At 45.6% G+C, this 27,564-nt stretch overlaps 1 protein-coding gene across 1 annotated transcript in view; it reads left to right on the top strand.

Annotated features, from left to right (window-relative positions):
* ENTREP2 (endosomal transmembrane epsin interactor 2) overlaps nucleotides 1-27,564 on the top strand; it is a 205,007-nt gene that overhangs the window by 97,194 nt on the left and 80,249 nt on the right. Inside the window, exon 3 of the mRNA XM_084816401.1 lies at nucleotides 17,262-17,390. Coding sequence (XP_084672527.1) covers nucleotides 17,262-17,390 — 129 coding nt within the window. The remainder of the gene's footprint in view (nucleotides 1-17,261; nucleotides 17,391-27,564) is intronic.

The following is a 27,564-nucleotide window of genomic DNA, read 5'->3' as shown; positions in this document are numbered from 1 at the left end:
CTTATATTGAGTTAGACCATTGATCCATGTAGCAGGATTCTTTCTCAGCCTTACCTTCGGATGCCGGAGATCGAACCTGCAACCTTCTGCATGCAAAGCGGGTGCTCTACCACTGAGCTGAGGCTCCTCTCTGCTCCTGACTCCTGGCTTGTTCTTTGACTACATGCTTGTTTGTATATTAGGTTGGACTCGGGCCTCTGCCCTACACTCCTTTGTGGCAATTCTACTCAATCTTGGCTCATGATCTTCCATCTTGACCACTGGGACATCCTTCCATGCTTGGTCCCATGGTTCTTGCTTGCCTCTGCCTTGGATGCCAACTGCTCTTCAATGCCCATGAGCCAGCCCAGAGATGTGAGGAGTTCTGCATTCATGACCTATTCACTGCGACAGTTGAGGTTACACTGAGTTGAAGCCAGTGGCTGAATTGCAGGGGGCAGAACGCTGACCCCTTGCAACGGCCCCCTTTGCTACGGTTTGCAGAAGGGTACAGAGGATTATAATTTGGCTAAAATGGGGTGGGGGCTGTCAGGGGTTAGGGTTAGGATTTTGGATCTCATTGTGCCCCCTTCCTTTACTTGGCAGGATATCAGTGTTCCACATGAACTGTTCAGGGGATAAAGGATTCAATTTTGTGCATATCTGCCTGGGCATAAACCCCATTGAGGATAAAGGGACTTGCTGCTGAGTAAATATCTACAGGATTGCACTGAAAGAGTAGCCCTATGCAGGCATTCAGTGCCCATGGGTACTGGATGCCTGAAGGGGTCAATGGGGTTATGCCAGGCTACCACCATCCCCTCAGTGACGATGGACTCACCAGCCACATCCTTGGGTAACATGTGATGGGCATGAGTCTGAAGGCTCTGCTCTATGCACGTAAGGGTTCCTCTATGGGGACCCTGTGTAGAAGTGCCCCCCACTTCGGACTGACGCTGATCATGTGTTGACTGATGCACACGGTGGCATCACAGGGGTGGTGCTCATTCCTGCTGCCCTCTTCACACGTTCAGATCCAAATGACTGAACAGGACCAGTGATAAAGGACTTCACACACATTTTTAAACTGGAGAGCCAATCTGGTGTGATGGCTACAGTTGGACTCAGGAGATCCAGGTTCTAGTCCCCACTTGGCCATGAAGCTCACTGGGTGATGTTGGGCCAGTCACTGATTCTCACCTAACCTACCTCACAGGGTTCCTGTAAGGATAAAATGGAAAGGAGGAGGACCATGTAACCCTCCTTGGGTTCCTTGGAAGAGGGAAAAAAGTAGGATCTAAATAAACTTATAAACTGAAGGAACTGTTGAGTTGAGCACAGCTGAAGCAAACGCTGTTTGTCTGATTTGTTCAGCCTCTTGCTCTTTCTCTCTCTGCCCTAGCCCTTCACCTCACCTCCTTGATACTTGAAAAAAAATCCATATCTGCATGCAAAAATCAGGTTTTTAGGGAATAAAAACTATTATTTATGAGGCTTTTTGTCTTTCTAGTATCATCTGGTTTACTTTTTTTCTTTGTCTGAAATTATTCCAGTCAGCCTCTCTCTCTCTCTCTCTCTCTCTCTCTCTCTCTCTCAACTTCCTCAGCGTGTACCACCACCAGCTCTGATTTATGAGGGACGCAGTGGGGGAGGACAAGCATGGCCAAATTAATTTGCAAATGAGCTCTAGTTTACTTTATGACTTAGTTTAATCTTCAAATTATGTTTTTTCCCCTTTATTCTGTGAAGGATGGACATTCTAGGGAAGTTAATATCCCTTTGACAGTCTACATTATTTATTCTTTTGATATGACACATTAAAGGTCGTTCTTGGAGCAATTGCCTTCCAATTTCCAAGATAACATGGCAATAGTAATGAATAATATCCATTTCTTTGACACATTTATATGGTAGCCATGGATTTTTCCCTTCCTTATTATTGTATTGTGAGTGGAGGGGGGCATTTAGCATTTATGTTATTTGATATGAATAGTTTAATCCTGTTCTGGTGGTTTCCTCACATTTATTTGGCTTTTGATGTGTCCATTTGTGCATAGCTGGCTGTCCTGCTGTCATCAAAGAATTCAAAACATGAAAGAAACGTCTCCAATATTTTTTAGATTTTTTTTCTCTCTTTCTCATCTCTTTTGTTTGCAATGCCTTTTAAAATATCAAAGGATGACTTCTTAAAAATCTGTTTCTCAAACTACTATTTTTTGTTGTCTCAATGGTAAAATCAATTTAATCGGTCATGAAGAGATGTCAAGAACTGAACCCTCTGAAGTGGAGTTGGACTCAATGTATAAAGTGCTCTACCGCTCTTGTCTGAGTCATTCTCATAATTTGCCTGTGAGGTATATTTTTACGTCTGCAATACTGCACAGAATTGCATGTGCGAACATGCCTACACTGAGGCCACCAGAGCCATTTTACCACATATGTGTACCAGATGTGTAGTAACATCATGCTGCCAAATAGAGAATATTAGACTTTAGCTAGTCAAGCCTTAGCAAGGATCAAGCTTCCAGCAGTTGGATTTATTTATTATGTTTATATCCCACATTTCCACCAGAAATGGTGCTTCTGGTTTTCCAGGACCCTGGGGGAGCTAGCTGCCATCCCAAGTGAGCCAGAAGCAGGTACACAATCCAAAATACTGGTGGTCAAGATCACCAGCGGCCAATGGAGAAAATATGCAGGAGCTTGGACAACTTCAAGTTCTTCAGGCTGAGGAGGAAGCTTTGAGCCTCAGGCTTTATAGGGCCTAGTGGGCCAAGACTGGCTCTTGGCATCAGCTGACAGAATGCTCAGGACAGATGCTACTTTAGCCTAGAGCACTGCCAAGACTGCAGTGGAAATATCATGCAGGCAGAGCAGGAGGCAACGTGCTGGAGCCTGCCTGGTACCAATATGTGGTAAAATGGTTGTGTGTGTGGAATTTAGACAATCAAGCAGCCCTGTGCTGCTCTGTCATCCATATTTCAGTCTCTGAATTGTCAAGCAAATTGGCCAGGATTGCCTTTTACCAGCTTTGGCTGGTTCTCCAGTGGTGTCCCTGTCTGGAGAAAGCTGATTTGGCCTCGTTATCCATACACTCACTGCATCCAGACTGGATTACTGCAACACACTCTTCATGGGGCTGCCTTGAAAGACAGTTTGGAAATTGCAGTCGGTTCAAAATGCTCTGAAGTTTTCCTGTTTTGGAAGGCCCATTAACTGTCTTGTTCTGTTAGACTCTGACTTTAAATGACTGTTATTTTTATTGTACAGTGTGTTGTACTGATTTTTTATCAGTTTAAATCAAATTTAAACACATTCAAGGCACAATCCTATGCATGTTTAGACAGAAAAAAGTCCTATAACTCCCAGCATTCCCCAGCCAGCCTGGCTGTCTGGGGAATGCTGGGCATCGTAGGATCTTTTTCTGCCTAACCACACATAGGATTGTGTCCTTAATATTGTAAGCCACATTGTCAAAGCTTTGAAAAGCAGGGTCTGAATACCTACAAGAATACATAAAATGCTTTAGGGTAGTAAGGGACAAAGGGCAGAGAAGTTAAAGGGAGGAGGACCCTTTTGTTGACTGAAGGTAGTAAAGGTAGTAGTAAATTTACTCTCAAATACGTAAATCCGTGTAGCAACAGGGAAGCAGATGCAAACTCCATTTTATTCCTGTAGTCGTGATGGTGCTATGATTGAAGTGGGTCTAAAATGCAAAACTGCACATGCTTAGAGTATTTTTGTCTTATTGAGGTCAGCAAACAGTCTCTGTTTTATTTTGCTCTCACATATATCAGGAATGCAAAAGAAGGTGTAAAGCATGGGATGGCAGGCTGGGGATGGAGCAGGGAGAAAAGAAAAAAGTTCATTGTGCGGTTCACAACTGAAACAATACAACATGGCTATCTAAGCCCTCTGCCCTGTAAGACCATTAAGCCCAGGGCCTAAAAATACCTTGCTGCACTACAGTCAATCCTCAAATAACTATTTCCATGTAATTGCATGCCACTAAAACATAAAAGGAGGTGTCTTATTTAATAGGACTAGCTATTTTAATCAACCTCTCTCTCCCCCCGCCCCTTTCCTGCTCCCACTCAGTATTTGACAGCTACCAGTTCATTAAAACTAATGCTACCCCTCTGTGGAAGGGTGGGATTATTTTACAGAGAGAATTATTTTGTGCAGTGACAAAGCATGTGTCATCCCTGGCCAAGGTATCACAGCAGGTCAGAGCAGGAGCTAAGAATAGAAGAGCGGGGTACTGTCACCCTCTTCCTTACCTTTAACCAACAGATCTGAAAATGGCTTGGAGGGTGCTCCAGGCTACTGGTGAGCAAACAGAAGAAGTGTACAAGGAATGCCTTAAAAAGTGATAGAGGTTTCTTTCTTTCTTTCTTTCTTTCTTTCTTTCTTTCTTTCTTTCTTTCTTTCTTCAATCTTCACTGTTTCCCAGGCAGGCTTTCATCAGCCACTGAAAGCTGTCAACCATGTCAGGAGAAAGTTGGGATGCTGTACTTTTTCCAAACTTCTACAACCTGCTCTTCCTAATAAGCTGGAATTGTAAGTGGGAGGTGTGCCTCAACAAAAATGTTGTTTGGTTCCTGTTGTGGGGGCAGGGGGTTGTTGGAGACTGACCAGGAAAGAGATCTTGGGGTTGTAGTGAACAGCTCAATGAAGATGTCAGCTCAGTGCACAGCCACTGTAAAAAAGGCAAACTCCATGTTAGGCATAATTAGAAAAGGGATGGAGAATAAAACTGCCAACATCACACTGCCCCTATACAAACCTATGCTGTGACCACACTTGGAATAGTGTGTACAGTTCTTGTCACCACACCTAAAAAAAGATATTGTAGAGCTGGAAAAGGTGCAAAAAAGGGCAACTAAAATGATCCAGGTGCTGGAACATCTCCCCTATGAGAGAAGGTTACAGCACCTGGGATTGTTTAACTTGGAAAAAAGGAGGGTAAGGGGAGACATGATTTGTTGTTCTTGTTGTTCAGTTGTTAAGTCATGTCCAACTCTTCGTGACCCCATGGACCATAGCACGCCAGGCCTTCCTGTCCTCCGCTCTCTCCCAGAATGTGCTCAAGTTCATATTCATTGCATCGGTGATGCTGTCCAGCCATCTCATCCTCTGCCATCCCCTTCTCCTTTTGCCTTCAATCTTTCCCAGCATCAGGGTATTTTCCAGTGACTTTTCTCTTCCCATTAGGTGGCCAAAATATTTCAGCTTCAGCTTCAGTATCTGTCCTTCCAATGAGCACTCAGGGTTGATTTCCTTTAGGATTGACTGCTTTGACCTCCTTGCAGTCCAGGGGACTCGTAAGAGTCTTCTCCAGCACCACAGTTAGAAAACATCCGTTCTTCTGTGATCAGCCTTCCTTATAGTCCAGCTCTCACAGCCATACATTACTACTGGGAAAACCATAGCTTTGATTATATGAACCTTTGTTGGTAAGTTGATGTCTCTGCTTCTTACTGTGCTGTCTAGATTTGCCATAGCTTTCCTCCCAAGGAGCAAGCGTCTTTTAATTTCATGGCTACAGTCACCATCTGTGGTGATCTTGGAGCCCAAGAAAGTAAAATCTGCCACTGCTTCCATTTCTTCCCCTTCTATATGCCAGGAAGTGATGGGGCCAGATGCCATGATCTTCGTTTTTTTAATGTTGAGTTTCAAACCAGCTTTTGCACTCTCCACTTTCACCCTCAACAAGAGGCTCTTGAGATCCTCTTCGCTTTCTGCCATTAGGGTGGTATCGTCTGCGTATCTGAGGTTGTTGATAATTTCCCTGGCAGTCTTAATTCCAACTTGTGATTCATCCAAGCCGGCGTTTCTCATGATGTACTCTGCATATAAATTAAATAAGCAGGGTGACAATATGCAGCCTTGTCGTACTCCTTTCCCAATTTTGAACCAATCGGTTGTTCCATGTCTGGTTCTTACTGTTGCTTCTTGACCCTTGTACAGGTTTCTCAGGAGAGAAACCTGTACAAGTAAGGTGGTCTGGTACTCCCATCTTTTTAAGAATTTGCCACAGTTTGTTGTGATCCACACAATCAAAGGCTTTAGCGTAGTCAATGAAGCAGAAATAGACATTTTTCTGGAATTCTCTTGCTTTCTCCATGATCCAGCGAATGTTGGCGATTTGATCTCTAGTTCCTCTGCCTCTTCGAAACCCAGCTTGTACTTCCGGTAGTTCTCAGTTCGCATACTGCTGAAGCCTAGCTTGTAGGATTTTGAGCATCACCTTGCTGGCATGTGAAATGAGCGCAATTGTGTGGTAGTTTGAACACTCTTTGGCATTGCCCTTCTTTGGAATTGGAATGTAAACGGACCTTTTCCAGTCTTGTGGCCACTGTTGAGTGTTCCAGATTTGTTGGCATATTGAGTGCAGCACTTTAACAGCATCATCTTTTAGGATTTTAAATAGCTCGGCTGGAATACTGTCATCTCCGCTAGCTTTGTTGTTAGTAATGCTTCCTAAGGCCCACTCTAGGATGTCTGGCTCAAGTTCAGTGACCGCACTATCATGGCTATCAGGGACATTCAGATCTTTCCTGTATAGTTCTTCTGTGTATTCTTTCCACCTCTTCTTAATCTCATCTGCTTCTGTTAGGTCCCTGCCTTCTTTGTCCTTTATCATGCCCGTCGTTGCACAAAATGTTCCCTTGATGTTCTAGAAGGTGTTGTAGGTCTTCGTAGAACCGATCAACCTCCACTTCTTTGGCCTCAGTGGTTGGGGCATAGACTTGAATTACTGTGATGTTGAATGGTTTGCCTTGGATTTGTACTGAGATCATTCTATCATTTTTGAGATTGTACCCCAGTACTGCTTTTCCCACCCTTTTGTTGACTATGAGTGCTACTCCATTTCTTCTAAGGGATTCTTGCCCACAGTAGTAGATATGATGGTCACCTGAATTAAATTCGCCCATGCCTGTCCATTTGAGTTCGCTAATTCCCAAGATGTCGATGTTCAATCTTGCCATCTCATGTTTGACCACCTTCAGCTTACCTTGATTCATTGATCTGACATTCCAGGTTCCTAAACAATATTGTTCTTTACAGCATCGGTCTTTCTTTTCACCTCCCAACACATCCACAGCTGAGTGTCCTTTCGGCTTTGGCCCAGCCGCTTCACTCTTTCTGGCGCTACTTGGAAATTCCCTCTGCTCTTCCCCAGTAGTATATTGGACACCTTCCGACCTGAGGGGCTCATCTTCCGGTGTCATATCTTTTAGCCTTGTGATACATTCCATGGGGTTTTTGTGGCAGGAATACTGGAGTGGGTTGCCATTTCCTTCTCCAGTGGACCACATTTTGTCAGAACTCTCCGCCATGACCTGTCCGTCTTGGGTGGCCCTGCACGGCATAGCTTATGGCTTCACTGAGTTACGCAAGCCCCTTCGCCACAACAAGGCAGTGATCCATGAAGGGGGGAGACATGATAGAGGTGTACAAAATTATGCATGGTGTGGAGAATGTGGATAGGGAGACATTTTTCTCCCTCTCTCAAAATACTAGAACCCAATGGAGTCATCCTATGAAGCTGATTGGTGGGAGATTCAGGAGATGAAAGGAAGGACTTCTTCACACAACTCATAGTTAAACTATGGAATTCACTAGCACAGGAAGTAGTGATAGCCACCAGTTTGGATGGCTTTAAAAGGGGTTGGACAGATTCCTGGAGGAAAAGGCTATCAATGGCTACTAGTCCTGATGGCTATGTTCTACCTTGAGTACCAGAGGCAGTGAGCCTATGTACACCAGTTGCTGGGGAACATGGGCAGGAGGGTGCTGTTGTGCTCATGCCCTGCTTGTGGGTTCCTGGTCAACAGCTGGTTGGCCACTGTGTGAATAGAATGCTGAGCTAGATGGACCCTTGGACTGATCCAGCAGGGCTCTTCTTATGTATTTATTTATTTATTTATTTATTTATTAAATTTATTAATCGCCCATCTGACTGGTCACCCAGCCACTCTGGGCGATGTACAACCCACCATAAAACAATTTAAAACAATAAAATTTTACCATAATTTTTTTTTAAAAAAAAATACCCTAACCCACCCCAAATGCCTGCCTGAACAACCACGTTTTTAATGCACGATGGAAGCTCATTAAAGAGGGGGCATGACGGAGTTCCCTAGGGAGGGAGTTCCACAGAGTGGGGGCCAGCACAGAGAAGGCCCTCTCCCTCGTCCCCACCAGTCTAGCTGTCCTGGCTGATGGGACAGAGAGAAGGCCATCTGAGACTGATCTTGTTAAGCGGCCTGTCTGGTGTTGCTGGAGGCGCTCCTTAAGATAGGCTGGGCCGGAACCATATAGGGTTTTAAAGGTCAAAACCAACACCTTGAATTTGGCCCGGAAAACAACTGGTAACCAGTGCAACTCCTTCAGCACTGGAGTGATGTGATCTCGCCGGCGGCTGCCTTTAATCAGGTGAGGCGCCGCGTTCTGTACCAGCTGCAGCTTCCGAACCATCTTCAAGGGTAACCCCACGTAGAGCGCATTACAGTAGTCTAAACGAGAGGAGACCAGGGCATGTACTACCGATGGGAGCAGATGGTCGGGAAGGAAGGGGCGCAGCCGCCTTATCAGATGGAGTTGATACAGCGCTGTCTGGCTCACAGCTGACACCTGAGCCTCCATGGACAGCTGGGAGTCCAAAATGACCCCCAGGCTGCGGACCTGGTCTTTCATGGGTAGCCGTACCCCATTCAACAACAGGTCAACATCCCCCAGCCTCCTCTTGTCTCCCACCAAAAGTACCTCGGTCTTGTCAGGGTTGAGCTTCAGCTTATTCCTCCCCATCCAGCCACTCACCGTCTCCAGACATTTGGACAGGGATTCTACGGCCAACCTTGGTGAAGATTTGAATGAGAGGTAGAGCTGCGTGTCATCCGCATATTGATGACACTGCACCCCAAACCTCCTGATGATAGCCCCCAGTGGCTTCACATAGATGTTAAATAGCATCGGGGAGAGGATGGAACCCTGTGGCACCCCACAAGTAAGTGGCCACAGGTCCGAAACCTCCTCTTCCAGTGCTACCCTCTGGTACCTGCCGGAGAGGAAGGACCGGAACCACCGCAATACAGTGTCTCCAATGCCCAACCCCTCCAGGCAGTCCAGGAGGATACTGTGGTCAACGGTATCAAAAGCCGCTGAGAGGTCGAGGAGAACAAGGAAGGAGCATTCACCCCTATCCAGAGCCCTCCTCATATCATCCACCAAGGCGACCAAGGCCGTTTCTGTCCCATGCCCAGGCCTGAAGCCCAACTGAAATGGGTCTAGATAATCAATTTCTTCCAAGTGTGCCTTCAACTGCACCGCCACCACCCGCTCAATTACCTTGCCCAAAAATGGCAGATTTGAGACTGGGCGAAAGTTGTTCAGAACTTGAGGATCCAAGGAGGGCTTCTTTACTTATGAGAGAATGAAGTTGCCTGAGAATTCTACCCAATCTCTTCAAATTCCAGCTGTGTTTAAATGAAAAGGGCAGGAGGGGCTGGTCCCTTCACCTTTTGCATTGCTCCCCTTTGCAGCTGTTTTTGGAAGACTGTGGGAAGGTGATCTGGTTACAGTTGGAAAGAGTCAGAGGACAGGGAAGCCTTTCCTAACCTGGTGCCCTCCAGATGTGTTGGACTACAACACACCCAGACATAGTCCAACACATCTGGAGGGCACCAGGTCAGGGAAAGCTTGGATCAGGCTTGCAGCTTTGATGAAGAACCTCCTTACCGCTTCCTCTATACTTGGAGAGCTGAATTCTACCAGCTCCATCAAAGCACGCTTGGGGTTCATTTGGTGCCTTTTCCTAATTTAACTTAGCATAAATGGTGCTGATAAATGGTGTTCCGAGTGAGTATAATGTAGCTTCCTATATTCACTGGATGTGTCCCATCACTTCAACACTGATCATGCCAGCTTCCGTTTTGCCCCAGACAATTGAGGCATCTGTTTCCAGTGAATTGGCTGGAAAGTGTGGTCTTGTTAATGGCTTGTATTTGCTTGGGGAGGCAAAAGGGAGTATGGTGGCCACTTACTAGGGATGTGTGAGAATTCTGTTTTGGGGGGTGAAAACTCAGCCAATTTTTCAGGTTCGGCCTCACAGATTTGATTCTATTTCCCCCACTGGCATTGACTTGATCTGTAGCGAGCTGAACCCATATGAGGATTCCGTTATTGTTTTAAATGGCAGCAATTTGTGCAGTTGGGGGGGGGTAGGGATCTTAAAATTTATGCAAAATGTCTCATAATTGTTTTAAAAAACATTTATAGGCAATCTTGTGCAAGTGCACATGATTGCAAGTCCACCAGTCTGCTATGTAGCCCCACAGGAGCATATTCCCCTCTCGCCAATATCCTCGTAAGTGTCATCCTCTCCACACACAACTTCATTTAGCCCAGCAGAGTCATGCTCCATACTTGTCAAAGAACTTTTCAATCCCCCCTCCCTGCCCCTCCTTTGCTGGGAAAGTGCTGGAGTGGAGGATGAAGTTGACAAGTTCTTAACAAGTAGGGAATATGGCTCTGTTGGGCTAAAGGAAGTAGCGGGTGGAGAGGATGACACTTACAAGGATATTGACGAGAGGGGAATGTGCCTCTGCGGGGCTACGTAGCAGCCAGGCAGACTTGTGATTGTGTGCACTTGTACAAGATCACCAATTTTAAAATGTTTCTTTAAAAATTATGACACCATTTGCGCAAATTTTAAGAGCCCAAAATAATTAAAAAATGTGCAAATGGCAAAACCTGAAAAATAATTGTGCAAACTATTTCCAGAATAGCGGGGGGGGGGGGGAAATCCACTGCAATCTGCTGCTGCTTACCTCAACGGAAACCCTGCAGAATCCTGTCAGGCTTAAATAGAATGGAATTCCCACCATTGCACATCCCTGCCACTTATGTATCTCCAAAAAAGAGGCCAAATGAGTATGCAGAGTTGCATAAAATGTGCATGTGCCAATTCATATGTATAGGCACAAAGTAGAAATTACTATAATTTAATTTAAATAGAAAAAAGATACATTTCACTATAATGGAGAAGACTATGGCCAGGTGACCTTTATGCTTCCACAGTCTGTTATCTAGGGTCAGCTTCAAGGCCTCTGCTCTCCATTATTATGGTTTTTTATCCTTAATCTGGACTTGTACAGAACAGCCCTTCAAACAGGGGATGCATTCAAATAGAGGGCTTCCTCTGGTGGCTCTTCAAATAGAGGGCTGTCCTCTGTAAAGTGGGACACATGGCCACCCTAAAAGGGAAGGAGCCATGTCCCCCGGCTCACCTTATTTCTGCCAGTGGTGGCTACACCCCATCTTTCCCTCCCCCCACCCAATTCTATTCAGAATGACTATGTCGTCATGGAGCATAATTATGAGGGGAATCATGTGTTATTTATTGATTACTAATTATAAGGGAAATAGGCGGCGGGGCGGGGGGGGGAGAGATGGCAATTACCAGATGCTGAAAAGGAGGGTTGCCACCAGTAAGCCCCACTGCCCCTCCTGAAAATGATCAAAATGTCCTCTCATTTTTTGCCAATTGCAGCTGAGGCTATGAAACGGGGGGCGGAGGCGGCAGGGGCAGGGGGGATTTCAGCTTGGCTCCAGTCTCAGCTTACCAACTAGCCTCCTGCCTGGCCTACCTCTCCAGCAATGAAAATGCACCCCACCCTCCACCCCGGCCTGTTTGTGTGTGGATTACATCTTTTTAAAACTGCCAAGTGAAAAATCTGATAAAAACATCCAGGACTCATCCCTTCTGTGCGCTTCTTAAAATAGAAGCACGGAAATAAAACAAACCGAGCCAATAAGCCAAATCTCATTTTGTTGTTCATAAATGCTGGCAAGAGCAGCGGTCTCAATACACAAATCAAATAAGCACGCATCTTCACCTGACATATTTCTGTCAGGTTTATTCATTTTTATGGGAGGGGGGAGGAGGGGGGCCAAGTTTCCATATAACTGCTAAATATTTCCAAAGGGCTTGGGGCTGCTACTCCCCAGAAACACATATGGGTAGTTTTAAAATAATAAGCGAAAATCTTTGTGATGATAAATTAGAATGCGAGGGCCATTTTTATAGCTAGGGAGTTGTAAGGAATGAGATCCATTTTACATACATTTTAGCTCAGGAATATGGCTAACAAGAGGTTTTCTGAAAGCATACAGCAGTGCATCATTTCTTGCACCTGAGAATTCTCACATCTTGTCTTGTGCTAAAAATTTGAATATATGGACTGCTTTCTGTTGCTTGTGTTGTAGCTGAATAACGGCCATTGCGGCATCATTCTATTAGAATCATAGAATCATACAATAGTAGGGTTGGAAGGGGCCTACAAGGCCATCGAGTCCAACCCCCTGCTCAATGCAGGAATCCAAGTCAGAGCATCCCTGACAGATGGCTGTCCAGCCTCGTCTTGAATGCCTCCAGTATGGGAGAGCCCATCACCTCCCTATGTCACTGGTTCCATTGTCGTATTGCTCTAACAGTCAGGAAGCTTTTCCTGATGTTCAACCAGAATCTGGCTATTAAAGAATGGCTCCTGCAAAATTTTAATTTTAGTTGTGAAAACTTAAGAACATAAGAAGAGCCCTGCTGGATCAGACCAAGGGTCCATGTAGCCCAGCATTCTGTTCACACAGTGACCAACCAGCTATCGACTGGGAACCCACAAGCAGGACACAAGTGCAACAGCACCCTCCCACCCATGTTCCCCAGCAACTGGTGTTACATAGGCTCCCTGCCTCTGATACTGGAGGTAGCACATAGCCATCAGGACTAGTAGCTGTTGATAGCCTTCTCCTCCAGGAATGTGTCTAACCCCCTTTTGAAGTCATCCAAATTGGTGGCCATTGCTACATCCTGTGGTAGCGAGTTCCATAGTTTAACTAAGTGCTGTGTGAAGAAGTCCTTCCTTTTATCTCTCCTGAATCTCCCACCAATCAGCTTCATGGGATGACTCCAGGCTCTAGTATTAGGAGAGAGGGAGAAAAATGACTCCCTGTCCACATTCTCCACACCATGCATACTTTTGTACACTTCTGTCATGTCTCCGCTGACCCCCCTTTTTCCCAAGCTAAACAATCCCAGCTGTTGTAACCTTCCCTCATATTGATTGAGGTTGTAGCATCTATTCCTTTCCACTATGTTTCTGGAGGATAAAACTATCAATGGCTACTAGTCCTGATGACTATGGGTAGTTATCCAGTGTTAGTCCTGCTCAGAATAGAAATGAAGCCCCATTCATTTCATGGGTCTACTCTAAGTAGGGCTAGCATGGGATACTACCATGTATTTTAAATATTCCCATATCAGGAGCAGAATGCCTCCCGATACCCGTTGCTTGGGAACATGCGCAGGAAGTTGCTGTTGCGCTCATGCCCTCCTTGCAGGCTTCCCAAAGGCATCATTGAAGCTCATTGGTGGGAGATTCAGGAGAGATAAAAGGAAGGACTTCTTCACACAGTGCATAGCTGAACTATCGCAAGATGTAGTGATGGCCACCAATCTGGATGGCTTCAAAAGGGGACTAGAGAAATTCCTTGAGGAGATGGCTATCAATGGCTACTAGTCCTGATTACTCTATGCTACCTCCAGTATCAGAGGCAGGATGCCTATGTACAGCAGATGCTGGGGAAAATGTCCAGGATGGTGCTGTTGCACTCCTGTCCTGCTTGTGGGCTTCCTGTGGGCTGCTGTTTGGCCACTGTGGAACAGAATATCAAACTAGGTGGACCCTTGGTCTGATCCAGCAGGGCTCTTCCTATGTTCGTATGTGCTTTAAAAAGTAGCTTTGTGTTGAACAAGGCTTGCATACCATCCTATCTGAGCCCCTCATGTGAAAGGGGGGATGTGGCGATTACTGCCAGGCCTGGCGCCACCACATGGCATGGTCGGGCAAATGCCAGGGGCCACCATGCTGGTGATGCCTGCAGGGACCCCACTGCTGTGTTGGCCTCCTTCTGTGGTCTTCTCAGTGGCCATGGTTGTGGCCACCAGCTTTATATTACTGGAATGCAATGTGCCAAACGTTCTGCTTCTGGTGCCTTGTCGGTAAAAAACCTTTGGTCTCTGCCACAAATATCATGATAGTGGTCATAGTTTTTGCGGTGGCAGGCAAGTTTTAAATGTTTAATGCACTGGAATTGGAACTTCTGGTCCACTGAAGTTCAAATTAGGAGACTACTGGCTGGGGGCCCCTGTAGGAGGCGGCTCAAGACAACACCCTGCCAAGAATCACTGTTTGGCAAGATAAATTGCCAGCTTGAGGGACCCAATCTGGATTGGGAACACAGTGGGAGGAAGGGTCCACGTTTCTACCCCACACACTAGGGTCCCAATCCCTAAGGGCCCTGCACTTACTCCAGATTAAAAAATTAAAAAGGTGTAGCAGTTTGCTATGTCTTTAAAGTAATGTGTGCTTTGTCCTTCAGTGAACAGCTGTAGTGGGAAAAGAAACCATTTTCTCTATTCAGACTCAAAGAGATAAAATGAAACTTCTTAATGTAGAACACTCTCCCCACTGAGGTCCACCTGACACGAGCATTGTCCTCTTTCCAGCACCTGGTGAGGCCTCTCTATTCCCAGGACTTTGATAGCATGTGATGGGGCTTTAAACATGTCCTGGCTTTTTATTGTTGTTTCATTAAAACTTTGTGTACATATGTTAAAGGTTTTATATTACATTTTATCGTATTTTATTTGTAGGGTTTTACTCTCTTAGCTGTCCAGAGAGCTTGGCTACTGAGCAGTACAGATATGTAATAAATGTAAAGATATACTAAGTCTTAATTTAGCTGATATTCAAATCCAGCTTATACGAATTTCAGGGCATTATTTACTGTAGTGAATAGAATACAGTCAGCTGGTATTAAAACCAAACCCACACATAACAACCCACATATTTTTCAGGTCAGGGAAAGTGGCTTCCCTACCCTGCAGTTTGAAAACTCCTGTCGTAGCTCAAGTAAAGAGAACTTGGCGGGGGCCTCTCATTAGAGGCTGTTGCGTTTTTGTTTTGTTTTCAGCTATCATTTCTGTGATCCTTTTGCCTTGTGTGGGATTAAAGTGGACCTTGGATCTATATTTCACATTAAGAGTGTCAAATACAAACCGTCACATCTGGGTGGCTGTCTTTGGCTGAGCTGAGGCAAATAACAGGCTAACTAACCTTGATGTCGACAGCTTTGTCTGAACGGCATTTTCCTTGTCAGGAATTGGAGGGTGGTGTTTTTTCCCCTCCCCCTCCAGCTGAGGGGTGTATTGATTTCGAGGTCTACCCTGCTGCTGCTGGGGCTGACTGCACTGTAGACTTCTGAGCAACCACTAAATTTGACAAGAGCCCGGAATGCAAAGTACAAATTTCATACAAACTCATTCTGTGCCCTTTATTTTGCTACTGGCACTCTCTCTGAGTACTCCAGCGGGGCTCATGATCACAGGCAGGAAGGGTCCCATCTCTGGAGGCCAAGACCCATTGCAGGGTTAGTGATGCAGTTTGTAGAGCAAACGTTGTCTGAACATACGCTGTTAAAGCCATGCAGAGATGCCGCTTTTAAAAAGGGATAAGAAATGGACAAAATGTAATCAGAAGCTGCCTTACACCAGGTCTAGGGTGGCCCATCACTAAAAAAGAGGGCATCAGTTTTCATAGGCCTATGCACAGGGTGGCCATGTGTCCAGTTTACAAAGGACAGCCCTCTGTTTGAAGACCTGTTTAATTCAAGTCTCATTTAAAGAGAGAGAAGAACCATAAGAAGGCAGACCACGGGCCTTGAAGGTATCCTTCAACAGTGAGCAGGAAGACACACAGGTCACCTGGTCACAGCCTTCCCCACGATGGTGAGCTATATACTGCATTGATGCTTGAGTTAGAGTATTTCTTTCTCAATTTGCATCTATATTTATCATTTATTTATTTATTTATTTCTATACCACCCAATAGCCAAAGCTCTCTTAGCATATGCAGATTGCATGCAAATTGATGTCTACATTTGTCCTCTTTTCTGGTGATGCCTGTCCGCTTACTTTGAGATGTGTAAGTGGCCACTCTACTAGCTACTTAAAATCAACCACACTCTACTAGCCCAGGTCCCACCTCAGATTCCTGCTTTCTGGGTATCTTCCTTCTAGTTTTCTTTCTGCACCGTCAGAGCATCTGGGAGGAAGCATGAATCATTGAGGTCACCCACCGTGAAAGTGCCAGTGCTTGTTACAATGAAATGATAGCCCCCGAATCTACCCAAGAGGGTTAACAAAATATCATTCGATGCTCAGAGTGAGCTTTCGAGTGACAGAGTACTCACTTCTTCAGGGAAGCAAATGGGAAGGGAGGGGAAGGGAGAATAAATGTCAGTTCTTGCTATTTACCCAACTTTCCAGGATGGTTTTTAAATCAACCACACCTACAGATCTTTCAGGAACAAAACAGAGGAGGTGGGTCAGATTACAGGCAGATTTCTGTGTAACTCTGTTCCATGATGCCTGCATGGACATCCCAGGTCAAGAGGCAGTATACTTGGAAATACTAGCTGCTGGGAGCAAGAACAAGAGAGGGTATTGCTTGTGAGCCTCCTAGTAGTAGGCTCTGGACTACAAAGACTAGAGCTGGAGAACCAAGAGGTCTGGCCCAAGGGCTGCATGTGGAGTTTGGCCTAGTTTCATGTAGACCTTGGCTGGCCACTTTGCAAACTCAGCCCAAGTCTCTGGCTCCACCCATATTTGGTTCCAGCTCTGACCCTGACAGAAAAGGCATGGGTGGCTACTTATGAGTTGTCAAAGAAGAGGAAATGCATCACCAAACATTAGGACAAAAGAAGATGCTGATTTGCATAAAATTTGTATATGCTGATTTTCAGAACCTGTGTGTGTGCCTGCCTGCTCAGTCTGCTGTCCAGATGCTAACTGGTGGTGGGCAACAGTTCTTCTCGTTCTTTATCTTTAAACCAGAATTGAACAGGACAGCCCTTCAAATAGAAGATACCTTCAAACAGAGAATGGTCCTCTGGCAGCCCTTCAAATAAAGGGCTCCGTAAAAGAGGACACCTGGCCACCCTAAAAAGAAAGACATTTGATCTGATCCAGCGGGGATCTTCTTATGTTCTTAACACCTTTGAAAACGCCCTTCTAGGGCTTTAGACATTATCTGGCCAAATGAAGGCATGATCTTGGATGCTCTAGTTTTTTGCTCTGTGGGCCCAACACATCTACAAATACTTTGGGCGGTCTGAAAAACTGACTTTTTCTCTCTCCTTTTTTTTTATTTTCTCAGATTAAATTTGACACTGACAGCGTCTGCGTCTGTTGCGATCTACAACACCAGACCTCGGGCTGCAGCCTCGGCGAGATGCTGAAACTGAACCCACTACAGGAATGCAACATGGTCAGACTGACCCTAAAGGTGAAATTCAGAGAGGGTATCTTCTCTTCTCTTGCTGCGTGCAGTGCCAGCTTCAGGTTTTTGAGGGCCCTTGGTCAAGATACCCTCTTTCAGCCCCCTCCCTCACCTTCCCACCCCCATGGTCACCAGCTGTTCTTTCACCTCATCCTCTTTCTCATCCTTGCTTGCTTGGCAGGCAGAGAGCCGGGGAGCCAGTTGGAGATGGCATCTCCTGCTCCTCCTCCTCACCACCACTGCTGCCTGGGCCAGAGCGAGAACAGGTGAACAAGCAGATCTCAGTGGCAAAGAGGAGGAGCAAGTCCAGGGGGCTCTTGTCAGTGGGCCCCTGCTGGGGTGTGGGCCCTTGGCAGGTGCCCGACCATGCCTACCCTGTGTCTTGGGACACCCCTGCACCTAGCAGATGTACTTCAGAGAAACTAACATTGCAATTCTCTATGCATATCTACTTAGAAGTAAGCCTCATGGAGTTCAGGGGGACTTACCTCTGAGTAAACACGTACAGGATTTGCCCAATAAGGCATGCTGACATCCAGTCAAAATCCAAGGGACTTGGGCTGCAAACCTGCATATGCCATTGCAGTGTGAGTCAAGTCCTAATGAATTCAGTGGGACTTCCTTCCAAGTGAACACAAGCAGGATTGGGCTGTACAGAATGCAGGTGCACAATTAATCCCTCTTGATTTCAGCCTGTCTAGTTTTGCCCTGGTTATGAGTAATGTTCTCTTGGGCAAACCGTAAATGGGAGATGCGCAGGTCAGTTTGGATGAAACAAGTAAAACATATGTTAGGTAGAAATATCATGCAAATAATTATCGGTTGGCTGGATTCTATCTGGCAATGTTTCACCACTGTTGAATATTCCAAGAACCCAAGAATATGAAGGTGAACATAGGAAGCTGCCTTATACTGCATCACACCAATGGGCCGATATTCCCAACGTTGATTAGCAGCAACTCTTCAAGATCCCAGACAGAAGAGGGTCTTTCCTAGCCCTTGATACCCAGTCAGAGGCCATAGCTCAGTGGCGGAGCCCCTGCTTTGCAGGCAGAAGGTCCCAGGTTCAATCCTCAGCAGCATCTCCAGGGAGAGCTGGAAAAACTCCTGCCTGAAACCCTGGAGGGAGACCTGCTGCCAGTCAGTGTCAACAGTATTGGGCTAGATGGTTTAACTCAGTATAAGGCAGCTTCCTGTGTTCCTACCCAAGATTCTTTGTTAAAGGAGGCGCCAAGGTGTCAGGGTTCCCTTTATGACCTGGACCCCTGGAACAACTCCTTGAGGATCTCTTGCCTCCGTAAGAGTCCCACCTTCCTTCTTTTACCTTCCCCTCTCAGTAACATGGGGTTTAGGCTGTAGGTATGGGGTGATTGACTCTCTAGACATAGGGTTTAACCACAACAGTTTACTGGTAAATTAAAGCAAACAAATCACAACTAAAGGTATTTATACAATAGAGCTGAGTGATACAAAAGGCCTTAAGGGAATATAAAAAGTTGCAAAATGCACATTCCTTTACTCTAGCTGTACTTAGACTGCTCCAAGCTGCTTCTTTGTGCTTTGCTCTTCCTGACTCTACTCTTACTGTTCTGGTCCTTTTGACTCTCTTTTTTTATACCGTCCTCCCTCAAAACTGAAAGTACTGTTTCAAACCTGAAGAAAGGAAACTTACTTGGGGAAATGAAACTGAAACTTAACCAGGGAAATGAAACTACTCCCCTCAGGGATACCCCCTCCCAACAGAAAAATCCAGACCTCTAAGCCTCACCTTTTCCCCCTTTGCCTCTGTAGGGGTCAAACCTGCACACAAGGTTCAAACCGGAACCTTCTGCATGTAAGACCTGTTCTCTACCACTGAGCTATGGCTCCTCCCCAAAGTACCACCCTATCTTTTTAATTGTATCTCACTGAAAAAACATTATTTTTGTTGAGACAAACAACAACAATTCATATAAGTAAAGGCAGCCCTCTCTCTGTCTCTGAGACACACACACACACACACACACACACACACTTCATTTAAGAACTATAACCGCAATCATATTTTAAAATTACTTCCAAAAGAAAATTACATATCACCATAATACCTTTGTCAGGCCCACTCAGAGGTCACAAAATAGTTGTTCGTAATTCTATTTTACACAAATCTGTTACTGTTCAGGGGGTTGGACTCGATAGTCTTATAGGCCCCTTCCAACCCTACTATTCTATGATTCTATGATCCTTGAATATCGTTGGCAACCCACATACATTTATATATGCACCATATTGGTAGCTGTAAATAATAATTGATTACAATCATTTGGAATGGAAATGGCTTCATAAGGGTCAAGTATCTTGGGGTTCTATAGTGAGCACAGGTGGAGGGGGTTGAAACCTTTTTCCCTGCACCTCAGTCCCACCAACAATCTAGCCCCCTGCCCCCAAGTTGCTGTTTGCCCCAGGGGGGAAGTCGCTATTAATGGAAAAAACAGCACCGGAGCGCTATTGTAGAGACATTTTCTGATGTGTCAAATGGCCTTCTTTAGTGCATCCTGATGGTTCGAGAAGCGTTCTCCACAGCATGGATGTGCCCACTCCCTGTGAAAATGAGAACTGGGTAAATCAGCCTTCCCAACCTGGTCCCCTCCAAGTGTTAGGGACTACATCTCCCATCGTCAGTGTTGGTTGGCACTGGTTGGGAGTTGTAGTCCAAAACATCTGGAGGGGACCAGGTTAGGGATGGGTGGTTTGAATCCACAGCTTTTTATCCAGCTCCTTCTGACAGAGAGGATTAGGAGGAAAGCAAAACCTCTTCCTTGAAGATAAAAGCCTCTCATTTTGAATTCCACGTTTGTGGGAGGGGGGTTGTATTGGTATTGCTTTGCAGCACTCTCTAACGCTCCTTATCCGAGATGTCTTACTAGGCCTGTGAAGAAATTACAGCTAATCGGGTAAACACCGGCAGCGATAACACTCACCTTCTGTAATTATGATTAGTAATTGCTACAGGCTCCTGCGAGCAAAAACAGCTGTTATGCGCACTGGGTGTGATGTGACTGTTTGCTTGACAAAAGGAAGTGACACAGACAAGCAAGAATATGGCAGAGATATGTGGATGGTGTACAGCGTCTAGCTTAGGCATCTTTAAAGAGGAATTAAACCATTTCAGGGAGGCTACTGATGTCCGTTTGTCATGAGAGCTGCAGGCACACTCCAGGCTGAGGGGCAGCACCAGCTTGTTGTTGTTGATGTTCAGTCATTAAGTCGTGTCCGACTCTTCGTGACCCATGGACCATAGCACACCAGGCCTTCCTGTCCTCCGCTCTCTCCCGGAGTGTGCTCAAGTCCATATTCATTGCATCGGTGATGCTATCTAGCCATCACATCCTCTCCCATCCCCTTCTCCTTTTGCCTTCAGTCGTTCCCAGCATCAGGGTCTTTTCCAGGGAGTTTTCTCTTCGCATTAGGTGGCCAAAATATTTGAGCTTCAGCTTCAGTATCTGTCCTTCCAATGAGCAGTCAGGGTTGATTTCCTTTAGGATGGCCTGATTTGACCTCCTTGCAGTCCAGGGGACTCGTAAGAGTCTTCTCCAGCACCACAGTTCGAAGGCATCAATTCTTCGGCGCTCAGCCTTCCTTATAGTCCAGTTCTCACAGCCATACATTGCTACTGGGAAAACCATAGCTTTGATTATACGAATCTTTGTCGGCAAGGTGATGTCTCTGCTTCTTACTATGCTGTCTAGGTTTGCCATAGCTTTCCTCCCAAGGAGCAAGCGTCTTTTAATTTCATGGCTACAGTCACCGTCTGCAGTGATCTTGGAGCCCAAGAAAGTAAAATCTGCCACTGCTTCCATTTCTTCCCCTTCTATATGCCAGGAAGTGATGGGGCCAGATGCCATGATCTTAGTTTTTTTAATATTGAGTTTCAAACCAGCTTTTGCACTCTCCACTTTCACCCTCAACAAGAGGCTCTTGAGATCCTCTTCGCCTTCTGCCATTAGGGTGGAATTGTCTGCGTATCTGAGGTTGTTGATAATTCTCCCGGCAATCTTAATTCCAACCTGTGAGTCATCCAACCCGGCGTTTCTCATGATGTACTCTGCATATAAATTAAATAAGCAGTGCGACAATATACAGCCTTGTCGTACTCCTTTCCCAATTTTGAACCAGTCAGTTGTTCCATGTCCAGTTTTTACTTTTGCTTCTTGACCCTCGTACAGGTTTCTCAGGAGACAGGTAAGGTGGTCTGGTACTCACATCTCTTTCAGAATTTGCCACAGTTTGTTGTGATCCACACAATCAAAGGCTTTAGTGTAGTCAATGAAGCAGAAACAGACGTTTTTCTGGAATTCTCTTGCTTTCTCCGTGATGCAGCGAATGTTGGCAATTAGTTCCTCTGCCTCTTCGAAACCCAGCTTGTACTTCCGGTAGTTCTCGGTTCACATGCTGTTGAAGCCTAGCTTGTAGGATTTTGAGCATCACCTTGCTGGCATGTGAAATGAGTGCAATTGTACTGTAGTTTGAACACTCTTTGGCATTGCCCTTCTTTGGAATTGGAATGTAAACTGACCTTTTCCAGTCTTGTGGCCACTGTTGAGTGTTCCAAATGTGCTGGCATATTGAGTGCAACACTTTAACAGCATCATCTTTTAGGATTTTAAATAGCTCAGCTGGAATACTGTCATCTCCGCTAGCATTGTTGTTAGTAATGCTTCCTAAGGCCCACTTGACTTCACTGTCTAGGATGTCTGGCTCAAGTTCAGTGACTGCACTATCATGGCTATCAGGGACATTCAGATCTTTCCTGTATAGTTCTTCTGTGTATTCTTTCCACCTCTTCTTAATCTCATCTGCTTCTGTTAGGTCCCTGCCTTCTTTGTCCTTTATCATGCCCGTCTTTGCACAAAACGTTCCCTTGAGATCTCCAATTTTCTTGAAAAGATCTCTAGTCTTTCCCATTCTATTGTTTTCTTCCATTTCTTTGCATTGTTCATTTAAGAAGGCCTTCTTGTCTCTCCTTGCTATTCTCTGGAACTCTGCATTCAGTTGGATATATCTTCCCCTTTCTGCCTTGCTTTTCGCTTCCCTTCTTTCCTCAGCTACTTGTAAAGCCTCATCAGACAGCCACTTGGCTTTCTTGCATTTCTTGTTCTTTGGGATGGATTGAGTTGCTGCCTCCTGAACAATGTTATGGACCTCCATCCATAGTTCCTCAGGCACTCTGTCTATCAGGTCTAATCCCTTAAATCTATTCCTCACCTCCACTGTCTATTCATAAGGGATATGATTTAGGTCATACCTGAATGGTTTAGTGGTTTTCCCTACGTTCTTCAATTTCAGCCGAAATTTTGCAAGAAGCAGCTCTTGATCTGAGCCACAGTCAGCTCCAGGTCTTGTTTTTACTGACTGTATGGAGCTTCTCCATCTTTGGCTGCAAAGGACATAATCAATCTGATTTCGATATTGACCATCTGGTGATGTCCATGTGTAGAGTCGTCTCTTGTGCTGTTGGAAAAGAGTGTTTGCTATGATCAGCGTGTTCTCTTGGCAAAACACTATTAGCTTTTGTCCTGCTTCATTTTGTACACCACAGCCATGCCTGCCTGTTATCCTGGTGATTTCTTGACTTCCGACTTTAGCATTCCAATCCCCTATGATGAAGAGGACATCTTTTTTTGGTGTTAGTTCTAGAAGGTGTTGTAGGTCTTCATAGAATCGATCAACCTCAGCTTCTTCGGCCTCAGTGGTTGGGGCATAGACTTGAATTACTGTGATGTTGAATGGTTTGCCTTGGATTTGTACTGAGATCATTCTATCATTTTTGAGATTGTACCCCAGTACTGCTTTTCCCACCCTTTTGTTGACTATGAGTGCTACTCCATTTCTTCTAAGGGATTCTTGCCCATAGTAGTAGATATGATGGTCACCTGAATTAAATTCGCCCATGCCTGTCCATTTGAGTTCGCTGATTCCCAAGATATCGATGTTCAATCTTGCCATCTCATGTTTGACCACCTCCAGCTTACCTTGATTCATTGATCTGACATTCCAGGTTCCTAAACAATATTGTTCTTTACAGCATCGGTCTTTCTTTTCACCTCCCGACACATCCACAGCTGAGTGTCCTTTCGGCTTTGGCCCAGCCGCTTCAGTCTTTCTGGCGCTACTTGGAAATACCCTCTGCTCTTCCCCAGTATTATATCGGACACCTTCCGACCTGAGGGGCTCATCTTCCGGCGTCATCTCTTTTAGCCTTGTGATACGTTCCATGGGGTTTTCTTGGCAAGAATACTGGAGTGGGTTGTCGTTTCCTTCTCCAGTGGACCACATTTTGTCAGAACTCTCCGCCATGACCTGTCCGTCTTGGGTGGCCCTGCACGTCATAGCTTATGGCTTCACTGAGTTACGCAAGCCCCTTCGCCACAACAAGGCAGTGATCCATGAAGGGGCAGCAACAGCAGGGGGGCACTATTCCATAAGGAGAATAGTTGGGCCAGAGGCCTGTCTAGTCCAGCATTCTGTTCCATAGTGGTCAACCAGATGCCCCAATGGAAAGCCCACAAGTGGGTCACGAATGCAACAGCACCCTCCTGCTCATGTCACCCAGATACTGGAATTTAGAGGCAAACTGCCTCCAATACTAGAACAGGGATGGGAGAACCAGGGATGTTCAAGCTTGCGAACATTCTCTGAACTCAATTTTGAAGCTTGGTGTGGCTTGCTCCCATTTTCGTTTGCTACCTGTTATTTGGAGTTGTTTTTTTAATTCAGTCGAACAGAAAAAGTGCACACTTCAAATTGGAAAAGTGTGCATCTCTGTGTGCATTTTTCAATCATGTGTACTTCCCACCATTAAAGTGTGAAAGTGCATTATACGAAGGCAAAAGGAGAAGGGGACGGCAGAGGATGAGATGGCTAGACAGCATCACCGATGCAATGAATATGGACTTGAGCATGCTCCAGGAGAGAGCGCAGGACAGGAAGACCTGGCGTGCTATGGCCCATGGGGTCATGAAGAGTCGGGCACGACTTAACGGCTGAAAAACAACAATGTATGTATGTATGTATGTATGTATATGTATGCACTGATGTGCATCACCACAAACAATCCAAGACGTTGCCAAGAAAATCAACATGGCAAATATTCTCAATAATTAGCTCTTGTATTTATTTAAAATTATTTTTAGGGTGGATGGGAGAGGATATTGGGCAGCTACTAAAATGTCTGCTCTCCTTCTGTATTTTAAACAAAAACTTCTTGGGGTGAGGGTTGGTGGAGGAGGCTGGGGAATACTGGATTATCTTACATGAAAGCAAACAGCAACATCCATGACCAGAAAGTATGTAAGAGGGATCATTAGCTATTGCTGATGGCAGATCCGTATTTATTTTATTGATTTATAGAGTGTCTTATCTTGCCATTAATTGGCCTTCAGAGAACTTGGCAATTAAACATCTGATGAGGCCCACTACATGAGATCCTTGGGCATGACATCAAAGGAGAAGCTATATAAATGCATTCAGGGCTGCAGCCTTTCCCAGCCTGATGTCTTCCAGATGGGTTGAACTACAATTCCCACAATCCTTAGCCAGCATGGCCAATGGCGAAGGAGGGCACCAGGATGGGGACATCTGCAGTACTGGGTTACTAAGTACAGAATAGCAAAGGTTGTATTATTGATGATGATGATGATGATGATGATGATTACACTTGATGAAACACTTCTCCCGACCTGAATCCACCCAGACACTGTGATCAACGTCAGAGGCCTTCCACTTGGAGTTATCAGGGATAGAACTTGGGACCCTCTGCTTGCAAAGCAGGGGCTCTACCACTGAGCTACGGTGCCGCCCTGAACATTAGCAGAGAAGTGTCTGCTAATGTTCAGTGGTGAATGAGATTCCATGAAAGACGGCTGCAGAGTGATAAAGGTTGTGTGCTACAGTCCATTTTCATCTCACACTGGATAAAGAGGACGTATTTAAATACCATCTATCAGCTTCCAGGGTGGTTTTTAAGATGAGATGAAATGCAGAAATATTATACAATAAATAATGGCATGTTTAAGGAACCAGCAACTATGCCCATGTACTTGGGGGTACACCCCATTGAATTCAATGAGACCTACATCTGAGTAGACGTGTATAGGATTGCACTGTGAAATTCGTTAAAAAGCTTGGGTGAATAAATCGTCTTCGCCTGGTGCTGGAAGGATAACAGTGCCAGGCAGTGCCCTTGGGAGGGAATTCCAGGCACGGAGCAGCACCGCTGGGACGGCGCTCTCTGGTGTGCCTCAGCTGGCAGGGGCACCTGGAGGAGAAGCTCCAAAGACGATCTCAGTAGGCCAGACATGGGGCATGGGTGGACAGACATGGCACTCCACCACATGCGCCCCCTCCCCTGAATCTTCTGCAGTGCACTGTGATCCCATGGCAGATATGCAAGAGTTCCTCATCAGAAGAGGTGATGTGGAAAGGGTTCTTTGAAGGTAGGTAGTTTTCCAAAAGCACCAGATGAATTAAGTATTTGGGCCCAAATACGCTGGCAAGTTCCTCTGTCCACCCCCACCCCCCTGAAATGGGGTTTCATTTTATTCAAAATTTTGTTTTTTTAATGATTCGTTTTAGTATGAGATCGTGACGGAGAGTTTAAGATCCTACTAAGCCGACTTATATCAGGTCAGGCTACTTGGCCATCTGGGGTCTCCCAAGCGGTGCCTGTGGGCCCCCATGTGCCCGCAGAAACCTCTCTTGGTGCCCACCGGGGTTCCTACCGCTCTTGATTTTTATTTCATTTCTTACGGGTTTTGTTAATGTTTTAACTGGGATGCTGGCATGCTGCAAGGTGAAGTGCTACCTTCCGGTGCCACGTTTACTTTGGTTCAAAAGTGTGCTTTCATGTTTTGGAGCTCAGAATCCACCTCTGCCCTGTACTTAGATTCTTGGGCAAGTTGCTTTTCTTTTAGTCTCACCAGTTTGCCTTTTGGGAAGTGACTTTTTGTGACCAGCCACGCCCACCATGGCAGCCATTTTATAAATGTGCAGTCCCAACCCCACACCCAGAGTCTGCGCTACCATTAGGCAGAGTGAAGCAGTTGCCTCAGCCAGCAGATGCTGGGAGGTGGCAGCGAGGTGCTGGAGGAGAGACGTGTGTGCCATGCCGCCTGTTCTATGCCCCTGAATTTATCCTGCTGTCTTCAGATGCAGTGGAGGATGCTGCCCCATCATTGAAAACAGATTCATCTGCCAGTTCAGTTGGGCTTTGTACATGGAATGGGAGGGGGTGCCATCTTGTGTTTTGCCTGAGCCACCAAAATGTCTTGGGCCAGCCCTGTCCACAGCAACCATTTTGTGAGATCACCCACAACACAATTTTAACATTCCAAATGTGCCCATCAACCCAAATAGGTTGAGGACCTATGTGGATAGGGAGACATTTTTCTCCCTCTCTCAAATGTATTTTGAGATTGGTGGGAGATTCAGGAGAGATCAAAGGAAAGACTTCTTCACGCAGCACATAGTTAAACTATGGAACTTGCTACCACAGGATGTAGCCATGGCCACCAATTTGGATGGATTTAACAGGGGGTTGGACAGATTCCTTGAAGAGAAGGCTATCAACAGCTACTAGTCCTCATGGCTATGTGCTACCTCCAGTATCAGAGTATCAGAGGCAGTGAGCCTGTGTACACCAGTTGCTGGGGAACATGGGCGGGAGGGTGTTGTTTCACTCATGACCTGCTTGTGCATTCCTGGCCAACAGCTGGTTGGCCACTGTGTGAACAGAATGCTGGCCTAGATGGACCCTTGGTCTGATCTGAACAGCAGGGCTCTTCTTATGTTCTTAGGACCCCTGACCTAACCTGGCATTGTCTATTTGGAATATTACACCTCTCCAGGATCTCTTGCAGAGGCCTTTCTCTTTGGTGGTACCTCCTCCTTTTAAGTGGAGATGCCAAAAATTGAACTTAGGACGTTCTCTGTGCAAAGTAGGTTCTCTACCAGTGAGCTACAGCTGCTCTGCAACTTCCCAGTAGGGCACGCCCTTTATCTTTTCCCTTGTTGCAACTATAGCTTTCCTATAGAGCTAATTATAGTACAATAAATGAAATTCATTTTCCCTTCAGCACTGACGTTTATTTAAAAACACAATAAACATATCATTGTTGTCTTGAAGCCATGAAAAAAGAAAACC

This window comes from Heloderma suspectum, chromosome 11, assembly GCF_057233095.1.
Source record: "Heloderma suspectum isolate Gila_16-S chromosome 11, 16-S_ref, whole genome shotgun sequence".
Lineage (NCBI taxonomy): Eukaryota > Metazoa > Chordata > Lepidosauria > Squamata > Helodermatidae > Heloderma > Heloderma suspectum.
Note: the sequence above shows the minus strand (reverse complement) of the source record. Positions and strands in the feature narration are given on the sequence as shown.